Below are 24,145 nucleotides of genomic sequence, written 5' to 3'. Positions count from 1 at the left end.
TATAACTAGCTTAAAAATCAACTTATTTCCTAAGATAATAATACAAAGAGATGAGTTTAGATATCAGGGGGTCTCTCAACTTCAGTACAACTGACATTCTGGGCCAGATAATTCAAGAGGTTTGTTCTGTCCGTTGTAGGATGTTTAGCAGCATCCCTGGCTTCTACCTATTTGATTCAAGTAACATTCTTCTTGTGCCCCAGTTGTGGCAGCCAAAAATATTTCCACATATCATCAAGTGTTCTCTTAAAGGTAAAACTGCCCCTAGTTTGAATAGAAAACACTGTCCATCGCTATTAAATAAATTAGAGGTGCCAAGTAACTTCAAAGGATATTTAAATTCAGTAATTAACCATGAAAACATTAAAAAAACCAAGGTATGTTTACAAATATAAACCTCAAAGTTGTTTTAATATGCAAATAGTAATAAGACTCTGTCAAAAAAAATTTTTAAAGCATATGTTATAAAAATTGGAGCTAAAACATGAAACTAAGTTTCCTAAGGAGTTGTCTAAAGCTGAGGCCTTTAGCCCAAAGCACCTCTTTGTGAACATCTCTATAGCCAAAGTAGTTATGGTAATTGAGAATTCAGTCCAATTGTGCTTTAAAGAGTTAGTTATAGTGAAATTCAAATGCTAGGAGGCAGCAATAATTCCAAAAAGAAGCCATCTAAGCTGTAGAATGAACAGATATGCTTTTATAAATTTACTTTATAAAAAATAGGTATCTTCACATGCAATGAAATGGCATTATTTTCTGTTAAGATTTTTACAGTATTAGTACTCTGTGTATTTTTAAATGCCTAGAAACAATATAACATTTCCAGAACTTAAAAGTAATTTTTAAAATTGCTGGGGCTGGGAATCTAGTTCAGTGGCAGAGAACTTTGCCTGGCATACATGAAGCCTGGGATTGATCCCCACTATTACAAAAAAAAAAAAATTGAAGCCAGGTATGGTGGCACATGCTTGTAATTCCAGCTGCTCAGAAAGATGAGGCTGGAGGATACAAGTTTGACACTAGATGGGCAACTTAGCAAGACAGTATTAAAAGGTTTAAAAACAAACAAACAAAAAAAAGTGCTAAAGTGCCCCTGGGTTTAATGTCCCCAGTTCTGAGAAGTGGCGGGGGGCGGGGTGGGGGGGAATCACTGGAAAAATTTTCATTCAGAGACAAGCATTGTAGAACAGCACTGGCTGTTTCTATTCGGGGCCATCTTATAAGATAGCCATACAGTTTCTGGATAAACTAGTAATTTTGCCTTAGATGGGGCTTTAGATAGAATGGCCAAAAGTTTAAGATGGAAGCATTTATACGATTTCTAGGTCTTACCTCATCTATGTTTCTAAGCCATTTGCTGATGTTTTCAAAACTTTTACCATTGGTGATGTCATATACTAGCATGATACCCATTGCTCCTCTGTAGTAGGAGGTTGTGATGGTGTGAAATCGCTCCTGGCCTGCTGTATCCCTGAAATAAACGTCAATAATTTTATTAAGCATTTGATATTACTACATTACAGATAAAGGACAAACAGTAGAATAGTTTGGTAAAATAGAGATTAAAATACTCTATGTAGTCAGGCACAACTGAATGTGCTTGTAGTCCTAGCTACTCTGGAGTCCGGGAGGCAGGAAGATGGCTGGAGTCCAGAAGTCTGAGAGAGCAGCCTGGGCACAGGGAAACCCCTGCTCAAAATGAACATATACACACACACACACACAAAAAAAAAAAAACAAGCAAGCAAGCAAAAAAAAAAAAAAACCTGAAAATCCATGATCTACCACAAAGCCAAAACAGAACAAACACTCATTTAAGTCTTAATTGTCAAACAATATGGTTCTTCTCATATATATATATATATATATATAAAAACACCTTTTAGTTGAAGGAAGTTAACGAGTTAACCATAGTGAATGAAAATCTAGAAGGGAAAACAGTAGAAAGAGATTAATAAAACTCTGGAAGTTATTTAATATATACCAGCAAGCACCATAAAAATTCTTGGAATTCCATCTTATTTAACCATTTAATTTTATAATGTAACATAAAAGCATGTGGAATTTTAGGAACATTTAAGGACAACAACATGACATTTAGGATCATTTACAAAAGTTGTAAAGATAACTTCATTTATAAATAGTGAAAGATATAGGTAAATAGCATTTTCATTATTATATAATGCCTTCATGTCAAAGGTTTAATATATGTTTTGCTCCAGTTATGATGCCCTCTCATTTTCATTACCAAATTCTTTCTCTTCTATGGATCATCATTCTTACCACCAATCGCTCTTCATCACTGAGCCACCTCTCCAGTCCTTTTTATTTGAGACATGGAATTTTTAAATTGCTGAGGATGGCCTCAAACTTGTGATCCTCCTGCCTCAGCCTGCTGAGTGGCTGGGATTACAGGTATGCATCAGAATGCCCAGAAGTCTTTTTTTTAAAAGCAAAAATAAACTCTACCCACAACTCCACATCTCTCCCACTAACAATTTCTCTGTTCTTTCCAACTAACATTTTTTTAACTGTAATTTTAAAATATAATCATAGCCTTAGAGGAAGTTATAAAAGCAGTAGAGAAAAGTCCTGAGCATCTTACCCAGCTTTTCCCAATGGATGGATATATATATACACACACACACATATATATAAAATAATATTTTAAATATATGACAGCAGAATGCATTACAATTCTTATTACACATATAGAGCACAATTTTTTTGTACCTCTGGTTGTATACATAGTATATTCACCCCAATGATAATATCTTATAAAATCCTAGCAGAATAGCAAAACCAGGAAATTAACACTAGTACAATCTACAGAATTATTCAGACTTTTTTTTTTTCACTATGAACTTACTTGTATATGTGTGCATACATAGTTCTCTGCAATTTTATCACTTAAGAGATTTTCATAATCACCACCAACAAGCAGAGAACTGCAAATCATCACCACTCCCACAGTCCCTGAACTAGGGCCAATTACCAGTTTTTCTTGTCTAAAATTTTATCATTCTTCAGAAGGTTATATAAATAGAAATGACACAATACGCTACCTTTTGAAATTGGCATTTATCATTTTTTCAGCATAATATCCTAGAGATCCTATCCAAGTTTTTCATGTAATATGAGTCTGTCACATTTAATTGCTGAGCAGTATTCTGTGGTGTAGATATGCCACAATTCATTTAAATTATTTCCCAATGTAAAGACACTTGAGTTGTTTCCAGTTCTTGGCAATTACAGATAAAGTTCTATGAACATTCATGTACAGATTTCTGGTTGGACATGTTTTCATTTCTCTGAGATAAATATCCAGGAATGTTATTTTTGAGCCACATCTTTTTTAAAAAAAATATTTTTATTAGCTGTTGATGGACCTTTATTTTATTTATTTATTTATATGCGGTGCTGAGAATCGAACCCAGTGCCTCACACAAGCTAGGCAAATGCTCTACCACTGAGCCACATCTCCAGCCCTGAGTCACATCTTAAGTGTATATAATCATTAAATTTTTCCAGAGTAGCTGCTATGTACTACCTTCACTAGTGAAGTATGAGATATAGTTTCTCTATATCCTCAGGAGCATTTGATGTCGGCATTAGTTTTTGCTTTTGTTACTTAGTTGTTTTCATCAGGTACATGCAAACGACGATAACTCATCATTATTTTATTTGTTATTTCTTTATGGCTAAGACGTTGAATATTTTTTCATGTGCTTAATTACTTGTCATTCATATATCCTCTGTTTCTTATCTTTTGCCCATTTTCTGAAAGATGGGTTTTTTTTTTTTGTTGTTGTTATTTCTGTGGTGATGGGAGTCAAATCTAGGGCCTTGCACGTGTTAGGCAAGTACTCCACCACTGAGCTACACTCCCATCCTTTTTAAAATTTTAAATACAGAGTATGGTTAGATTGCCCAGGCTGGCCTTGAACTTGCAATCCTCCTGCCTCAGCCCAGAGTAGCTGGGATTACATCCGGCTGCTTGTTTGCCTTTTTACTGGTGACTTTTCAAAGTTCTTTTCATATATAAGCCATTTGTCAGATATGTAGTTTGCAAATAGTTTCTCCAGGTCTGTAACTAGTCTTTTTATTCTTCTGAACAAGTATTTTGTTGATGCTCAATTTACTGATTTTTAAAAATGAATCAAGTTTTTAATGTCATGCCTAAGAACTCTTTCTTCATCTAATCTTTGTTAAAAATATTTTCTAGTTGTCAATGGACCTTTATTTTATTTATTTATTTATATGTGGTGCTGAGAATCAAACCTAGTGCCTCACATGTGCTAGGAGAGTGCTCTACCACTGAGACACAACCCCAGACCTCTCTTAGTCTTATTTCCAAAAGATTTCTTACATTTGTAACTAAAAGTCTAAGGTTTATTAAATAGAGCACATATTTTGATTTAACTTCAATACAAAGTAACCGGTTTCACACCATACTTCTGCACCTTTGCCAAAAATCTAGAGTCCTAGTTTAGTCTAATTTTGGGTTCTTTATTCTGTTACAATGCCTACTGTGTCCATGCCTTCCCCCCTTACCATGTTTTGGTTTTCTGTAGCTAAATAAAATGTTTTAAAGCCAGATGAATGATTTTCCTCACTCATTTTACTTTGTCAAAATTGTTTTAGCCTATGCTACTCTTTCCATACAAATTTTAAGATAAGCTTGTCATCATTTACAATAAAAGCTTCACAGTGTTGATTATTGAACCCAGGGCCTTTTGCATGCTAGGCAAATGTCATCACTCAGTTATACCCTCAGTTCTCCAGCAACCTTCTAGAATACTTGTAGCTGCTGCTTCCCCCATACTCATTCCTCAACCAATTCTTCTTTTTGGTGCTGAGGACTGAACTCAGGGCTTTGCCCTTGGCTAAGCACATGCTCTGTGCACTGAGAGCTGTATCCCCAGGCCCCCTCAATCAACTTTAAACAAACTCCTCTTACTAAATACCCTACACCAAGACTGCTCTTCAAAAAGTCTCCAATATCTTTCTGCTTGACAAATCCAAGAGTTACTAGGTATGATTCCACATAGTTGACCTCTTTTTCTTTTCTTTTTTTTTCTTCTCAAAACACTTTATACTCATGACTTTTGAGATACACATTTTTGTTCTCTGTTCTGTTACTGGCTGCTCCTTTTCAGAATTTTGGCTGGCATTCTAAGATTCTGAGATGTAAGGCTCACATAGTAGATGAATAATTTTCTTTAAACATGTCTGACCATATAGTTTAAATGGGGAAAAGAATATACCTTTTTCAACAATGATGCTGGAACAAATTAACATACCGATGCAAAAAGTGAAGTTGGATCTCTACCTCTTACCACATAGAAAAATCAACTTAAAACATATTCTAAGCTGGGCATAGTGGCACATGCTTATAATCCCAGCAATTTAGGAGGAAGATCACAAGCTTGAGACCTGTCTTGGCAACTTAGTGAGACCCTATCTCAAAATTAAAGAAGGGTAAAGCATCCCTGGGTTCAATCTTCAATACCCACCCACCCCCCAAAAAAAAACCCGACATAATTTAACATCTAAATGCAAAAGCTAAAGCTATTAAAACTCTTAGAAGAAAACAAAGGGAGAATATTTATTCATGATTTTGAATCTAACAACTGTTTCTTAGATATGTCAAAGTAAAAAAAACAAAAAACAAAAAACAGATAAACTGAGCTTCAGCAAATTAAAAATCTGTACTTCATTGGACACTATTACCAAGAAAATAAAGACAACTCATAAAATAGAAGAAAATGTTTACAATATTTGATAAGGGACATATATGCAGATACGCAGAAAATTTTTACACTTCAACAAAAGAACAAATGAGAAAAGTTAAAAATGAGTAAAGGAAACCAGGTGTGGTGGCACATGCCTATAATCCCAGTGAGTGGGGAGGCTGAGGCAGGAGGATCGCAAGTTCAAAGCCAGCCTCAGCAATTTAAAGAAGCCGTAAGAAATTCAGCAAGATACTGTCTCTAAATAAAATATTAAAAGGGCTATAGCCCAGTGGTTAAGTGCCTCTGGGTTCGATCCCAGGTACATCCCCCCCAAAAAAAGGCAAAGGAGGCCAGGCACAGTGGCGCACGCCTGTAATCCCAGGTAATCAAGAAACTGAGGGGGGCCACAAATTGGAGGCCAGAAATTTAGAAGGACCCTGTCCTAATAATAAAAAGGATCAGAGGTAGAGTGCTTGCCTAGAATGTGAAAGGCCCAGGGTTCAATCCCCAATAAGAAAGGAAAAAAAAAGGAAAGAAAGAATAGACATTTCTCCAAAAAAAGATATATGAATGTCCAGTAAACATATAAGATGTTCAACATCATTAGTCTTAGGTTAAAAGCAAATCAAAACTACAATGAAATACCACTTCAGTTAGTCTAAGATGGCTACAAACAACAGTAACACATTAGTAAGGATGGACAGAACTTAGTACCCTTATGTATTACTGGTGACAATGTAGAATGATGCAGTCATCATGGAAGTCTGGCATTTACTCAAAACATAAACGAAGCTACCATACAATTCAGAAATTTTTGGTTCTAAGTATAATGAGAAATAAAACCATGTTCACACAAAAACTTAGACATGTATACTCACAGCAACATAATTTCTAACAAAATATAGGAAACAACACATGTATGTCAACTGATAAATGAGCATGTACAAGGCCCTATATGTGACCCACAGCATCAAAAAAAATTAAAAAATAAAATTAAGTACTGATACAAAGGCAATATGGACTAACCTTGACAACATTATGCTAAGTGATAGTAGTCAGTCACAAAAAATCATACACTATGTTTTCATGTGTAAAAGATGACCTAAATAGGAAAATCTATACAGACAAAAAGTAGACCAATAGGTACCCTGACAAAGAGATTGGGAGAACTGAGTGTGAAAGGTATAAGGTTTCTTTTCTGGGGTGATAAAATTGTTATGATGGTTGCGTAACCTTACAAATAAACCGAAACCCACTGAATTATACATTGTAAATGGGTAAATTATGTGCATGTGAAGTATGTCTTAATAAATCCATTACAAAGCCAACAAACTAAAAATATAACAGGCTTAAAAACAAAAAACTTGAGCTGGGGATGTGGCTCAAGCGGTAGCACGCTCACCTGGCATGCAGGGAGCATTGGATTCGTCCTCAGCACCACATAAAAATAAAATAAAGATGTTGTGTCCACCAAAAATTAAAAAAAATAAATATTAAAAAAATTCTCTCTCAATCTCTTAAAAAAAAAAAAAAAACTTCTAATGACAACACGGCAACACATTATAAGTAGAATCAATTACAAACTCCTCACTCCAGGGTTTATAAATCCATATAGAATCTATACCTTTCTTCAGCTCCCTTTATTTTGGGCATCCTTTACCCCAACCATAAGAGCTACATTTTTTCCCTAAATACATAAGCTTGTATTTTTGCCTTTATTCCCCCCCCTTGGTGCTGGTAACTGAACCCAGGGTCTTGCATTTTGCTCAACAACTGAGCTATACCCTCAGCTTTCTGCACAAGCTGTTCTCACTGCCTGTACATGACAGGCTCCTGCCCATCTTTCACATTTTAAATGGACTTAATGCATTTCATTTATCAATTTTACTCATCAACTCAAATATTCAGTGTGTCTATGTGATAAGCATTATGTAAAGATACAAGCAGAACATGAGTTCAAGTTTATCCTTAGATTCGGAAGGATATTTTCCATAAAAATAGACAAAGAGGCAATAATGCCATTATATGAGACTCAAAATTTAATTCTGTTTTAAAGATGTCCTAATAATATTCTAGGTCAGTTACCTCTGCACATGTTTTATTGCATTAAGAGTTCTCTAATGGGGCTGGGGTTGTAGCCCAGTGGTAGAGCACTTGCCTAGCATGTGCAAGGCCGTGGGTTCGATCCTCAGCACCCCATAAAAAATAAATAAAATAAAGGTATTGTGGGGGAAAAAAAGAGTTTTCTAACCTGCAATCCCAGTGAACTGGGAGGCTGAGGCAGGAGGATCTCAAGATTTGTTTGAAATATTTTTTTTTAGTTGTAGATGAACACAATATTTTTATTTACTTATTTATTTTTATGTGGTACTGAGGATTGAACCCAGTACCTCACACATGTGAGGCAAGCACTCTACCATTGAGCTACAGCCCCAGCCCAAGGAGGATCTACTACTAAAAAAAGTTAAAAAGAAAAAAGGGCAGGGGATGTGGTTGGGCACCTCTGGGTTCAATCCCTGGTGGGAGGGAGGGAGGGAGGGAGGGAGGAAGGAAGGAAGGAAGGAAAGAAGGAAAACAGAAAGGGTGGGGGATGTAGCTCAGTGATAGAGCACCTATTTAACATGTTTGAGGCTCTAGGTTCAATTCCTAGCACCATGAAACAAAAAAGTCTAAAGCTTTAAATTAGAAATATTATACTTAATATGCTGTGCTTGCATATTAAGCAGTACAGTAGAAATCTTTTATATATTAATCTTGAAGGCCATACTGGAGGACTAAAGGCCACCTTTAAAGGAAGAGACTTCTTTTTTAAAAGAAGGGCTAGCTGTTTGTTACTGTTTACTTGCAAAAGTTACATAAAAACTAAAAAGATAAAGGGGGAGAAATATATAAATCTACAAGGTCAAGGAACAGAAGAGAAAGTCTATAGAAGGTAAGCGGATGGGGGAAAATGAGGACAGAGTTACGACAAAAGTTTTACATATTCTACAAAACAAAATATGTATGAAAAAATTGCTCTGTGAACTTTCATTTCAGTTGTATACATAAGTACATTTATACCAAGGCACATGAGTATTTAATAGTTTAATAACCTGCATACAAATAATATTCACTAAAAAATACTGCTAAATTTAGTCCATGAGTCCAGGAGTGGTGGCCCTTGCCTGCAATCCAAAATTACTTAGGAGGCTGAAGCAGGAGGATGGCAAGTTTAAGGCCAGCCTGAACTATTTAGAGAGATTCTGTCTCAAGTTATTTTAAAATATTTATTTTTTAGTTTTAGTTGGACACAATACCTTTATTTTATTTATTTTTATGTGTGCTGAAGATTGAATCCAGGGCCTCGCACATGCTAGGCAAACGCTCTACCACTGAGACACAACCCCAGCCCCCACCCCCACCCCCACCTCAAATTGTTAAAAAAAGGGGAGGGGAGACCACTAGGGGTGTAGCCCAGTGGCAGAGCACTTACATAGCATGAACAAAGCTCTGGGTTCAAAGCCCATTAAAAAATAAAATAAAATAGTTTGGCATAGTGGAACACACCTGTAATCCCAGTGGCTCGGGAAGCTGAAACCTTAGGACCACAATTCAAGGGCAGCCTCAGCAATTTAGGGAGGCCCGAAGTAACTTAGTGAGACTCTGTCTTAAAAAAAAAAAAAAAATCGGGGAGAGCAGCTGGGGACATATCTCAGTGGTAAAATGCCAGTTAAATTTCCAGTTTAAAAAAAAAAAGAATAAAATAAAGGTTAGGGATACAGCTCAGTGCTTGCCTAACATACAAAGCACTTGCCTAGCATATGTGAGGCCCTGGGTTCGATTCTCAGCACTGCATTTAAATAAATGAATAAAATAAAATCCATCAACATCTAAAAAAAATATTTAAAAAAATAATAACGCCTATAATTTCCTTTTCTTTTTGTGGTGCTGGGGATCAAACCCAGAGCACATATGTGAAGCAAGAACTATACCCCCGAGCTAAGTTCCCAACCCCCCAACTCCTTTTTTTGGGTACCAGGGACTGAACCCAGGGGTGCTTAACCACTGAGCCACATCCCCAAGCCCCATTTCCCTTTTTTAAATTTTGAGACAGGGTCTTGCTAAGTTGCTGAGGCTAGCTTTGAATTTGAGATCCTCCTGCTTCAGGAGCCAATTGGATTACATGTATTAGCGCTGCACCCAGCTTAAAACACATTGAGAAAAATGAATAATTTAGTTTAAAATTCTCAAAGCAACAAAAGAATTATAATAATAACTTTTCATATTAGATGTCTGTGAGCAAAGCATAGTGCTGAAGCCTCTTCATAAATTATTTCATGTGACCCTTATAATGATCCTTTGAGAAAAGCCTTAATGGTGACTATGTAACTTGCAAGTTCATACAAGTGGAAAAAATTACACAGCCAGATCTCACAGACAACAAAGTCCTTGGTAATAATCTTTCTACTACACTGATTGTCTGTTTTAGAAAGGGAAGTCTAAAAGAATCTAAACAAGTAAGAATTTCACCACCAAACTTTAAGGAACTTGTTATTCTGCTATATAAAGTGAGTAAATTAGCATCACTTACCATATCTGTAGCTTGATCTTCTTTCCTTGTAATTCAACTGTTTTGATCTTAAAGTCTATTCCTATAACATAGGAGGAAAAAAGCATAAGTCGTAATTGTGGCTTTGTGTTTGCTACAATAAAATTCACTGAAGTAAAAGTTTACACTTGGCTAGAGATGTAAGCTCAGAGGTAGACTGCTTAATATGTGCAAGATCCTGTGTCTGATCACCAGACCACTCAAAGAAGAAAAAAAAAAAAAAAAGCTTATATTTTTTAAGCTTGTTTGTGTGCTTCTAGATATACAGATTATGCAAATCTTAGCAAATGGGGTCCACTATTTTAAGCCCAAGTAATATAAAATCCAGGATAACAATATAAATAAACTATACTGAAATTTTGGCTTTTTATAAATTAGGAATAAGTAGAATTGAAAATATCGAATATAATAGTTTGAGGTTTTAACACCCCCTTTCTTAGTAACTGATTTTTAAAATGTGGGCAGAAATTCAGTAATAAGAACTGGTTCATACTTTACCAACCAGTTTTACTTAATTGACATAAAAAAAACCTATATCCAACACTAGAAAATACACTTTTAAGATGTTGGAGAATGAACATCTTAAATAAATAAATATATATATATATACACACACACACACACACACATATAATAGGCAAGTGTTCTACCACTAAGCTACATCTCCAATCCCACACTCTTTAAAACATAAGGACCATAAAAGAAGTTTCACTATATTTAAAAGTACTAGAATCATACAATGTTTTCTGATCATGACAAATTAAACTGGAAATCATTAACAAAAATAAATCTGGAAAATTTTCCAAATATTTGGAAATTCACAGGTCAAAAAAGAAATCACAATGAAAATTAGAAAAACTCTGTAGAAACTATAATGGAAACATAACATCAAAATCTGTAGGATACAGTCAGGCACAGCAGCACACACCTATAATTTCAACTACTCTGGAGTATGAGGCAGGATGATATCAAGTTCAAAGCCAGTCTCAGCAACTTAGGGAGACCCTGTACTAAAACTGAAAGACAGACAGGCTGGGGGTTGGGGGGCGCGGTGGGTGAGATGCAGCTCAAAGTAGGGTTTATGGAGAAATTTACAGCATTAAAAGTTTATGCTAAGAGGGAACACTTATTCTGTTTTATGCAATGAAGTGTTGCCTGATTCAAGAATTGAAAATAAAGTAAATTAAGATCTTATCATAAAAGGTTTACATCAGGAAATAAAACTATAATGAGCATTTCTTCAGAAGAATACCAAAGGAATAGTCATTTAACTCCTAAAATATACGCCAAAGATCAGAACTACCAAATTTCTAAAAGTACAACCATCCAGGCTTTACTTTGCAGAGTGAAAAAAATTACTAAAGAAGATAAAAGTGTGAGCTACAAATTAAACATTATCATAAGATTAAAGACACAAAAATAATATTAAAATTATGGCACACATATTTATCCTTTCTATATGAAAATTCTGAAGCTGCTCCATTGAATATGTCATCTGGCCAATGACAGTAAAATAGCCCATGTATCCTGCAGGTGATAAACTAAATAATAAACAGCTAGCAAAAAGTAAAGTGGAAAGAAGGGCTAATATCTCCATTGAGAAAATACAAAGTAAGTAAATTTGTAAAGATCAAGTCATCCAATCCTGACAACAGAACAGAGTTAATAAGCTGAAATTTATTCCACTACAAAACATCTGCAAATTCTTCATATTATCAAGCACATTTTCAAAAAACAAGAGAAATTCTTTGAGAAACAGAATGCTGGAACTAAGACCTTTGCCTGAAACCTAGAAAGGACTAAAGTCTTAACGAGAATCACCTAGGAAACAGAATATGCTCATTGGCAAAAAGTAATCCTAAGGAAGCTTCTCACAGCTTGTCTTGTGCTCATTTGGCTTTGAGGATCTATCTCTATTTACATAAAAAGTGATCATGGGGGCTGGGGATGTGGCTCAAGCGGTAGCGCTGGCCTGGTATGCGTGCTCGCCTGGTATGCGTGCGGCCCAGGTTCGATCCTCAGCACCATAAACAAAGATGTTGTATCCGCAAAGACTAAAATAAATAAATATTAAAATTCTCAAAAAAAAAAAAAAGTGTTCATGGGTTACTAACAACAAATGTAATAACTGAAGGTATAAAATCCTTCACCAGACCTTAAGAATGCCCACAAAAGCCCTACTGAATATTAGTAATTCTAAATAAAGAACAAATAGTGGATGCAGTGGTGCATGTCTGTAAATCCCCGCAGCTCAGGAGGCTGAGGTAGGAGGATCTCAAGCTCAAAGCCAGCCTGAGCAATTGAGCAAGGCTCTAAGCAACTTAGTGAGACCCTGCCTCTAAATAAAATATAAAAAGGGCTGGGGATGTGGCTCAGTGGTTGAGTGCCCCCGGGTTCAAGCCCCACTCCCCCCACCCTCACCCCTAAAGAAGACACAAATAATTAATAAGAAACATTAGGGCAGGAGTAGTGGCTCTGAGGTAGTGTTCACTAGCAGGTGCAAAGCCCTGAGTTCAATCCTCAGCACCACATAAAAATAAATAAATAAGGTATTGTGTCCAACCTACAACTAAAAAATAAATATTTTTTAAAAAGGAACATTAAATAACATGAAAATTATCCACCTTAAATAAGAGTTAACAGACACAAAGCCAAGTTGAATTTACAAATTTTCAGAATACAATATAATTATCTGACAGGATTTAAATTACTCAAGTTTTTTGGTGTGGTGGGGGGAGTGGGGAACAAGGCTTGAACTCAGGGGCACTCAGCCACTGAGGCACATCCCCAGCCCTATTTTGTATTTTATTTAAAGACAGGGTCTCACTGAGTTGCTTAGCATCTCACTTTTTGCTGAGGGGGTACTTGTTGTTTTTTTTTAAATTGCAGATGGACACAATACCTTTATTTTATTTATTTTTATGTGGTGCTGAGCATTGAACCCAGTGCTTCACACATACTAGGCAAGTGTTCTACAACTGAGCCATAACCCCAGCCCATGAGGCTGGCTTTGAACCATCCTCCTGCCTCAGCCTCCCAAACCGCTGGGATTACAGACGTGTGCCACTGTGCACCGCTGTTTTGTTTTTTTAAACAAGAAAAAGTACAGTTACCATAAATCAAGGATCAAAAGTCTGAGATAACATTTTTACCAGTAAAAGGGTGAGAAAAACAAAGCAAGGTTGCAAATTTTAAGCCTGACTTAAAAATTTATCCTTTTATTACAGGGGCTGGGGTTGTAGCTCAGCGGTAGAGCACTCACCTAGCACATGTGAGGCCCTGGGTTTGATCCTCAGCACCACATATAAATAAATAAAATAAAAGATATTGTGGCCAACTACAACTAAAAAAAAAAAAAAAGCTTTAGTGCTTAAAAAAAAAAAAAAAAAAAAGATTTCAGTCACAGGGCTGGGATTGTGGCTCAGTGGTAGAGCACTTGCCTGGCATGTGTGAGGCACTGGGTTCAATCCTCAGCACCACATAAAAATAAATAAAATAAAGGTATTGTGTCCATCTGCAACTAAAAAAATTTTTTTAAAATAACAATGATTTTTTTTCTAAAGTGAAAAGCAGATTTACTTTCTCAATGCTTTCAGGATAAAAGTCTCTAGTGTACATGACATACCACTGCACATCATTTTTCATATCTCTGACTTAACATATGCTATTTACTTAAAAACCTCTTCTGATACCAATTTTCTTTTCCTAGTAAATCTCCATTAATCTTTCAAGCCTTAGTTTCATTCCTATGGACCAAATACAAAAGAAATTTTCTATTTGAGCCTTGATTGATAGTGAAAATTTAATGCAAAAAAATTGTATAAAGCATATAAAGAGATGTAAAGGATACCAAGCTTCAGAAGAAAACATGTGCTACAATCTTATTCCTCCCCTTCTCTTCCTTTACAGTAAAACTCCTTGAAAATTTACTATATATGTTGCCTCTAGGTTTTTTTTCCTCCCATCTCTTGAATAGTTAGATAAGGGGTTGAAAATATAGCTCAGTGGTAAAGGGCTTGCCTAACATGCACAAAGCCCTAGGTCTGATCCCACAACACAAGGTGGGGATCGGGGAAGTGGAGACTAACATACAAAACTGTTATAAGATTCCAGTGAATACTAGTTTGATCTGTAGTGCTAATATCATTTTTCCATGAAAAGCAGATGGGTGATAGTATGCTCCATTAATAAAAGCTTTAAACATTTAAAGAATTCACAGCTTTTTTCAGGGAAGGAATTTTTTTTCCCCTCCAAATATTTTGGGAACCTGGGAAGGAAAGGGAAAGGAAAATGACTTGAAGGGATTCTGTGGTGGAAAATGTACACCATGAAAAAGGAAGAAATGGTTTTTCTACCCATACCTTCCAAGCCCAAATCACATGGCTCCTACCTATTTCTGAACGTCTTTTACACACACACACACACACACACACACACACACATATCTTAATTGTCAAAGGACCTTTATTTTATGTATTTATTTTTAAGTGATGCCGAGAATCGAATCCAGTGCCTCACACACGCCAGGCAAGTGCTCTCTACCACTGGGTCACATCCCCAATCCCTCTGTATCTCATTTTCAATAAATAATTTCTCACCAAGAAATACCTAAAACCAACACTCAACAAAATAACACCGGCTACTTCTTTTTGGTTCAAGCCAGCCTGGGCAGCTTAGGGAGACCCTGTTTCAAAAAAATAAAAAGGTCTATGGATGTAGTTCAGTGGTAAAACACCCTTGGGTTCAAACCCCAGCACCAAAAACAGCAACAACAAACTACCTAGTCCCCAGAAAAGACATTCATCTTCCTCCCTTTTATCAGTTTCTCTCCCTCCTTATTCCTATCCTCTCTCTGTAACTCCTCAACTTCATGGAGTGAAAAAGCTCATTTGTGAGCAAAGTTCCTGCTTCTCAATTCTTTGGCCACTGAACAAAAACTTTTTCTTTTTTTTTTTCTCTTGTCACTCTGTTTCAAATCATTGGCTTTATCAAGCAGCATCAGAACCATACTTTTTGTCAGTTACATTCCTAATAAAACTCTTAAGCTTATTCTGGAGACTACCAGTCTCGTCCCCTCTCCCTTTATAGTAGAAATCCTTGAAAATTTAATATACATGTTGCTTTTAGGCTCTTCTCCTCCTCCCATTTCTTGAATAACTATAACCAGGTTTTGTTGCTGTCAACAATCTCCATGTTCCTAAATCTAAGAGACACTTTCATTGAGGCAGAAGGGGGAGTGCCGGGGATTGAATCCAGGGCCAAATGAATGCTGCTTAAGCATGCACTCCACCACTAAGCTACATCCCAAGACACCAATGATCATTTTTATTGTCGTTTGGTTTCGAGGTACTTGAGATTGAAAGGGGTGCTTTACCACTGAACTATAATTCTAACCCCCTCTTTTTTTTCTCTCGCTCTCTTTAGTTGGCACTGTAGTAATTTTTAAGACCTCATCTGAGTCAACATAATTAGCAGTAACTGAAGCTGTTCTTCATTCCTTTTTTAACACTCTTCTGGTTTTCCTACTTTTCATGCCATTCATTCTTCAATATTAACTGCTGATTTCCCTTCATCTCTGATCCCTAAAAATTGGAAATGAACTTCTCTGTCCTATCTTTACTTCCCTAGTCTCCCTGGTAATGGTTTTCTCTACTTTCATAGAGTTTTTTATTTTTTTATTTTTTACGTGTAAATGGACACAACACAATGCCTTTATTTTTATGTGGTGCTGAGGATTGAACCCGGGTCCCGCCCATGCTAGGCGAGCGCTCTACCTCTGAGCCACAATCCCAGCCCATATAGATTTTAATTCTACATCTCTCTCATAGCCCAGATCTCTCCCCTAAACTCCAAACTCAAGACACTCAAATACTTATATATCCACATCCCATCTCTCACAAAGACTAAAAGCAAAAATATTTTTTAAAAGGCCCAGAAGGTACTAACACATTCTTCTCTTTTCCCACTTTCTACACTGTCCTCAACATTCTTATTCTGATCCAGTTAACTATACTGGCTTCCTTCTTATTGTTCCACTTTGGGCAGCCTGCCATCTCAGGACCTTTGCACATACTATTCATGGCGTGGAATATTCTTCTTTTATATTATGGCTCTTTCCCCCTAGTTACAGGATCCTAAATTGCAACATTTCTCCATGTTCTCTGCTTATTGTCCATTAACACTCCCTGTCCCTGCTCTTTAAGTTTTAACATTTCCTCATTTCTTTTCAAACATCTTCTCTTTTTTTAGATACAGAGGGACACAATACCTTTATTTTATTTATTTATTTTTATGTGGTACTGAGGATTGAATCCAGTGCCACACACATGCTAGGCAACTGCTCTACCACTGAGCTACAACTCCAGTCCACATTTCCTTATTTATGAAACCATTCTCTCTTGACAAAGTTTAAGACCCACAAGATTAGGGGTTTTCTTTTTTCTTTTTAAATCTATTTAAGTCATTCAAATTCCCAGCCCCAGAGCTATGTCTGACATATAACATGTATTCAAAAGAATATCTGTTGAGCCATGCTCAGTGGTGCTTATTTATAACCCCAGCAACTCTGGAGCCTGAGGCAAGAGGATCCAGGTCAGCCTGCACAGTTTAGAGGTATCCTGTCTCAAAATTAAAAATACAAAGGGCTGGAAACATATGCTGTCCAGTACCACAAAAAGGGCAGGGAGCGGGGGATGGGGTGAATAAATAAAATCTTTTCTAATGAAAGCGAAAGGATCCCTAAAAAAAAAAAAAAAAAAAAAAACATGGAATTTCACCAATAAGTGAAACTCACCATTTGATAAGCACCCTCATCCACTTTGCTTCCAATCAGTTTTTTAGAGCCTTGGGCCAGAGACTCCAATGAGATACCAAAATACAGAAAAGCAAAACAAGAAACAGGGTCAATAAAGTATACTATTTCTCATCTTTTCAGAATAAGATGGTATTTTTTAATGGGGGGGGGTGACAAAAAGGAAAAAAAAAGCGGAACCAGAAAACTCCTAAATATTTTTTTAAATGGCAGAGATATCTTAAGTCAACAGAAAGGTTACAAGAAAAAAATTAGCTCTCAAAGAAAATATGATAAAGTGACAAGAAACAGAATATTTGTGAGATGTAACATATTAGAAGATTAAACCAGGAGGTCTGACATCAAACACAAAAACTGAGAAACAGAAAAAAATGACACATAGAAAGTAATCAAAGTTGTTATGCACAAAAACTTAATAAATCCAATCTGTTTTTGAACTAAAAGACCCACTAAGCACCTAGTATAATGAATAAAATAAAGCCTATACCAAGACACGTCAGAGTGAAATTTCAGAACACCAAGAAAAGGTATAAAAGCTTTCAGAGAAACAAACTAAGTCATATTAAACAATCAAGAATGACAACATCATCTTAATATCACCAATAAAATCCAAAGACAAAAAATGCTTTCAATCTATATCCAGCCAGTACCAAATTAAAGGCATTTTCAGAAATTAAAATCTCAAAAATCTCCCATGTGTTGGGGCTCAGAAAACAATACCCCAAAAGGTGGCACCTTAACATGCTGAGACAGATCAAGTCTCAGAATCTTTCCTGTTTCTCTGCCCATATGCAGGAAAGGGCTCTCTTTGAAGTTACCTGAGGGAACTAAAAGCAGCTCTGCCAAAAGAAATGCAACAGCCTTCAGCCCCTCTTCCCATAGGAATGGCATGGAACAACCAGGAAAGACTGACAAGGAAAAGGAGAGTAAGGTAGGTCTCTACCCAGACAGACTTCTTATCTATTCTTCTGAGGGTGGTTTCCAAAGTATGACCTGAGAGATTTTATTTGCATAACAAGACAACCTTTGTGGCACAGTTCTGCCTCTCAATTTCACCCCCACCCCCACCTCACCCCCACACACCCCCACACCCCTACCCTCGCCAGAGAGGTACCTTATACCAAGCTATTGTCTGTTTTTCCAGGCACGTTCTTTATCCTAAAAAGCATTTACCGTACCTCTAAAATTGCTTATATTCCCTCCTCCATGTCCTTCCCCCTGGTGAAGAGGGTATTTAAACTTAAACCACTTACCCTTGAATCTGTATGCCTTTCTCCTGTTAGTCTACTGTCAGTTTGCTTCAGCAGACTCAAGTACTGAACCTTCGGAGGCAAAGGGCCAACTTTTGTACACATGTATCCTTTCTAACATACCTACTAGGAGATTGCTTTTCCAAACCAAGAAAGAGAAAGATATGAAACATATCAAACAGAGTGATGTATAGAGCAATCTATCCTGGAGAATGATAAGAAGTTAAATTCCAAGCCAGGTGCATGCCTGTAATCCCAGTGACTTGGGGGGCTGGAGCTATAAGCAACCCAAGTTGAGTAAGACCATGTCTCAAAACAAAAGGGCTGTGGATATGGTTCAGCGGTTAAGCACCTTGGGTTCAATCCCTAGTATGGGGGGCAGGGGGGGTGGTTGTTAGTTCCTAGACATATGTCTCCTGGGACTAGAGGTGGATTGGGGAAGAGGAAATAGTATTAACAGAATTTGTATGAAAAACAGAAGTGTCTGATGATTCTGAGATAAACAAGATAGGTAAATGTGGGCTGGCATTGTGGCTCAGTAGTAGAGCGCTTGCCTAGCATGTGAGAAGCACTGGGTTCGATTCTCAGCACCATATATAAACAAATAAATAAACAAAGGTCCATCAATAACCAATAAAAACTTTTTTTTAAAAAAGGCAAATGTAACAGTGAAGAAACTGTAAAATACAGTCAAAACAAATGGTGGTCCAAGAAAGGAAATGTAATTATAGTACACTGTTTGGCTCAGCAATTACCAAAACAACTATCATTACTATTTGAGAAAATGAAGGGAGAGGTGCCAGGAACGTTTGCTGGTGTAAAAAAAACTAAATTCTTATTTTCTATAACAAGAGAATATTTCATAAGGGTTTTTTGTTTTATTTTATAAGCAAAAAAGTAGGGAATACAGAATTGAATAACAGAAGGGGAAAAAAAAAACAGGAAAGGTAATCACAGATGGGCATGGGACAAGGACTCACTGTTGCAGCTGGTGTTGCTGTAGCCTTGAAATACTACCTGACCTCCAAAAATGTTACCTGTTAAACTAATAGAACTAAAAATCAGGCTAACAGAGAAGGAAATATGTTTACAAATTGATTTTCTCCGCTACTTAGATACCTCATGGCCCCAGGTTTCCTCTCCAGAATCATTCCCAGTTTTCCTTCTGGAGCCACAAACACAGCTTTTACAGCTCTAACTTTTTAAATAAGTAAACAGCTTTTTTTTATATCAACATGCACTTGCCTTACCCCCCCCCCCCACCTACATATGGAAATTTTTTAGTTAAAGACAAAGTAGAGGGCTGGGGATGTGGCTGAAGCGGTAGCGCGTTCGCCTGGCATGCGTGCGGCCTGGGTTCGATCCTCAGCACCACATACAAAGATGTTGTGTCCGCCGAAAACTAAAAAAAATATTAAAAATTCTTTCTCTCTTAAAAAAAAAAAAAAGACAAAGTAGAAAAGCTTATGATAAAATTTATGGGGATCAGCTGAGTGTGGTCATACATGACTATAATCCCAGCCACTCATGAAGCGGAGGCAGAAAAACTACAAGTTCGAAACCAGCCTCAGGCTGGGTTCAATTCCTAGTACCTGCCCCCCAGCCTAAAAAAAAAAAAAAAAAAAAACCCAAAAAAACAACAAAAAAAAACCCCTAGCCTCAGCAACTTAGTGAGGCCTTGTCCCAGAAAAAATAAAGAACTGGGGATGTGGCTCAATGGTTAAGCATCTCTGGGTTCAATCCCTAGTTTAAAAAAAAAAAAAAAGGTCAGAGCAAAATTAAAAACTCAGCTGCTCAGAGAAGCCAGGAAAATCTTAAGACTGTGATGGAATAATCAGGTTATTCAGCAACAGTACCATTTGTTAAGTTACTGCACACAATCACAGGATTTGATCCAACGTGATTTTTTTTCAAGGTTTTGCTTGTGTAAAAACACACTAGATAAATTCCCACTTTTGACAGATTTCTGGGATTCAAAGCTCAAGATTATTTCAATTACCACAGCCAAATCATTTATCAATTTTCAATTACTCACTAAACTGTATCAGGCAACATATCTGACTTAATGTTGCACAAGCACCATCCAGTGGCAAGAGGAGTTAACTGCAACCTCTATCCTATAAACAGGTGTTTGACAAAGTAGTTTGACTCCTGAGTAACACATGAATAACCTAATAATTAATGCAGGCAAAACAAACTATATGAAATACTCAAGACAACCAAAGGTTAATAATTTATAATGAAATAATTAGTATCTATGATTTTTACCAAGCAAGGCCCTCGGTTAATCAACAGTAGCCCTCATATACACATACAGAAGATTAACATTTACTAAATAATTAGTATGCTAAGCATTTCTTGCATTTCACATAGTCATAAAACATTCTCCTTTATGACTGAGTAATAATACACTGTATGTATATACAATAATTTGATTATTCACTCATCTAATATGGACATTTGGACTTTTTTTTTTCCCACCCCTCCATGGCAATACTGGGATTGAACCTAGGGACACTCTGCCATGGAGTGACATCCCAACACTTTTTACTTTTAGACAGGGTTTCACAAAGTTGCCAAGGAAGGACTTTTGTGATCCTCTTGCATCATGATCTCCACATGACTAGGATTACAAACATGCACCACCATACCTGGCAGTGTTTATTTGTTTATTTGTTTTAAATAGTCATACTAGTGGGTATGAAATTATATCAACACAGTTTTCTTTTAATTTCCTGTCTAATGATGTTCAGCACTCTTTATGTGTTTATAGACCATATGTATATATTCTCTAATAAAAGTTTATTCAAATCCTTTATCCATTTCTTAGTCAGGTTGTCTTGTTAAATCATTAGAGTTCTTTGTATACTTAAGACACTTGGTACCCCTTATTAGCTATGTTATTTGCAAATATTTTCTTCCATTCTATAGGCTGTCTTTTTACTCTCTTGATAATGTCTTATGAAGCACAAAAGTTTTTTTTTTTTTTTTTTTTTTAATTTTGACAAAGTCCAATTAGTTATCCTTCCTTTTGCTATATGCCAAAACTCCAATGATTTTCATTTTTTAAATGCCTTCGGTGGAAGAAGTTCTTGGATATTGACAAATTCCTAACAATAGAACCAAAGCTAAATTTAAATTTTGCCAACTACAACTAAGATATGTAATAGAGGGATAATACAGGCATTTCTAGTACAATATAATATGTTCTAAACAACTTTAAAAATTTTTTTTAGTTGTAGATGGACACAATACTCTTATTTATATATATGCAGTGCTGATAATCGAACTCGGTGCCTCACACAAGCTAAGCAAGTGCTCTTAACACTGGGCCACCACCCCAGCCCTAAACAACTCTTTTGTTCTGTAAAATTCACACATTAAAAATAACAAAGCTGGGGGCCCTCGCCTCACACATGTGAGACGCTGGGTTCCATCCTCAGCACCACATACAAAAATAAACAAGTGAAATAAAGGTGTTGTGTCCAACTACAACTAAAAAATAAATATTTTTTAAAAAGCTTATGAGAAAAATTAGGGTTGAGGTACACCACTCAAGTAATTTTGTTCAGGACATTAAAAAATACTAGCACTATTAAAAAGTCATGTTCATTTCTTAATAAAGAAACAATCACAGTAAAGTGTCAAATTTTATGCTTAAGAAAAGTGAAGGTACATTCATGAAAGGGATATAAGGAAGGTCTGAAACTGCAGAATTATGAAAGGAGGGGTAAAATGTACAAAGATAATATATTTTAGAACTTCTCAAGCTTTCTTTGGCCAAACTGCCAAGGGCAAGAATGAAGAGTGAGATGAGATTCTGCACACTTCTATATTCCTGTGGAGTACACTGTACTTAGCTGGGTCAGTGTACTTAACATAATGTGCTAAAGGGAAGCACATATGACCCAATAAATGGCTTCTCCATTATTCTGATAATCATTCTCTTATAATAACAAGTGGCTGGAAGCTAATTCACATTAATGTATTTCAGCAGAATATACCACACTTACTATACACATCAAATAGTAGACAAAATTCTTCTGTTGAGGGAACGTACACTCAAGTGAAGGCCCCTCCCCAGAAAATAAAATGTCAATATCAGTGGTGATAAATGCTATCAACAGAACTGAAGGGAGAGCTTATTTTATATAAGAAAAATAGGAGGTAAGGAATTTAAGATGTATAGGTATTTGGGGAAAAGTATTCCAGGCAGAGAAAACATCAAGTATAAGAGCCTGAGGCAAACATATGCTTAGCACAGTCAAGACATTCACAAGGGGGCCAGGGATGTAGCTCATTAGTAGAGTGATTGCTTACCATGCAAGAAGGCCTAAGGTTAATCTCCACTATGAGGGGTGGGGGAGAACACAAACATGAAGATTTTAAGCAGAGTGATGTATGCATCCTACTCCATGAACCTGATATAGCTTTATTTGAGTCATGTTTCATTCTCTCAGCAATATTTTGTAATTTTTAGAATCTAGGTCTTGCATGTGTTTTGTTAACTTTAGCCCTATAATATTTTCATTTTTTGGATGCAGTTCTAAAGGATTTTCTTTTTGAAGTTTCATTTTATAGTTGCTGAATATAAAAATGCAATTGATTTTTGTATACTGACCATGTATCCTGAAACCTTTCTATAGTCACTGATTTATTCTAATTGACCCTTTTAAGCAGGGAGAGAGATTTCTTAGGATTTTCTACATATATAATCACATAGCCTATAAATATACTTTTTTTACCCTCCTTTTGAACTTTTGTGGCATTCTATTTTTTAAAAATAATTTTATTGAAATATTATTTACATGCCACAGCTTCAAGAATTTAAAGTATACAATTAAATGGTTTTTAGTATGTTTTTAAATTGATAGCATACCTTTATTTTATTTGTTTATTTTTATGTGATACTAAGGATAGAACCCAGTGCCTCACACATACTAGGCAAGTGCTCTGCCACTGAGCCACAACTCCAGTCCTTGTGAATTTCTTTCTTATTTACTAGCTACAACCCCTAATGTTATTTTCTGTTTGATCTTAGTGTTAATCTGGAAGTTTTATAACTACCATATTGACTATACAACATTTAGCAGGCTAGAAAATGTCCTTTGGTTTCTAGTTTCTCCAATTATCATGAGTTGTATTTATGTTTTTTACTATACCTACCAAGATTATCATCTGATTTTTCTTCCTTATTTCCTTAAAATAGTCAATTACATTGATGTTAAATGTGGAATTAACCTTGCACCTGGTCATGATATATATTATTTTTTAAATAAGTTCCTGGATATAATTGAAGTTATTTAGTCAAGGATTCTTACGTACATTTTCATATCTCTATGTTCTCTAGGGATGTCACACCTTTGTCTGATTATAGTATCCAAAATAAGACTGGTCCCATAAAAAGACTTGCAGAGTACCCTTCTGTATTTACTGAAAGTGTTTAAGATTGGTATTATTTCTTCCTTAAACATTTTTTAGAATTCACCAGTGAAGCCACCTGGACCTTAAAGTTTCTTTCACAAAGGTTTCTAATTGACTCAATTTACATAATGTATGTCTACTTATTATTACTAAAAGAGAAAAGTTGAAATATCCAACTATATAATTGTGGACTATCTATTTCTCCTTCCAGTTCTGTCAGTTTCTGGTTTAAGTTTTTGAAATTCTGTTACTAGACATGTAAATATGACAAATTGATTATTCATTTTGAAAAGACCCTCTTTATTTCTGGAAACATATACCTTGTTCTGAAACCTAC

The 24,145-nt window shown here is 36.0% G+C and overlaps 1 protein-coding gene across 1 annotated transcript in view; it reads right to left on the bottom strand.

The window, feature by feature from the left end:
• The window catches only part of Rab10 (RAB10, member RAS oncogene family), an 81,509-nt gene that overhangs the window by 13,342 nt on the left and 44,022 nt on the right, over positions 1-24,145 (bottom strand). Inside the window, exons 2-3 of the mRNA XM_027933395.2 lie at positions 10,306-10,366; positions 1,333-1,471 (exon numbers count right to left, since the gene is read on the bottom strand). Of these exons, the coding sequence (XP_027789196.1) occupies positions 1,333-1,471; positions 10,306-10,366 (200 nt within the window). The remainder of the gene's footprint in view (positions 1-1,332; positions 1,472-10,305; positions 10,367-24,145) is intronic.

The sequence above is a fragment of the Marmota flaviventris genome, chromosome 14 (genome assembly GCF_047511675.1).
Source record: "Marmota flaviventris isolate mMarFla1 chromosome 14, mMarFla1.hap1, whole genome shotgun sequence".
In the NCBI taxonomy this organism is placed as follows: domain Eukaryota; kingdom Metazoa; phylum Chordata; class Mammalia; order Rodentia; family Sciuridae; genus Marmota; species Marmota flaviventris.
The sequence above is the reverse complement of the archived record's forward strand: the minus strand, read 5'-3'. Positions and strand labels throughout refer to the sequence as shown.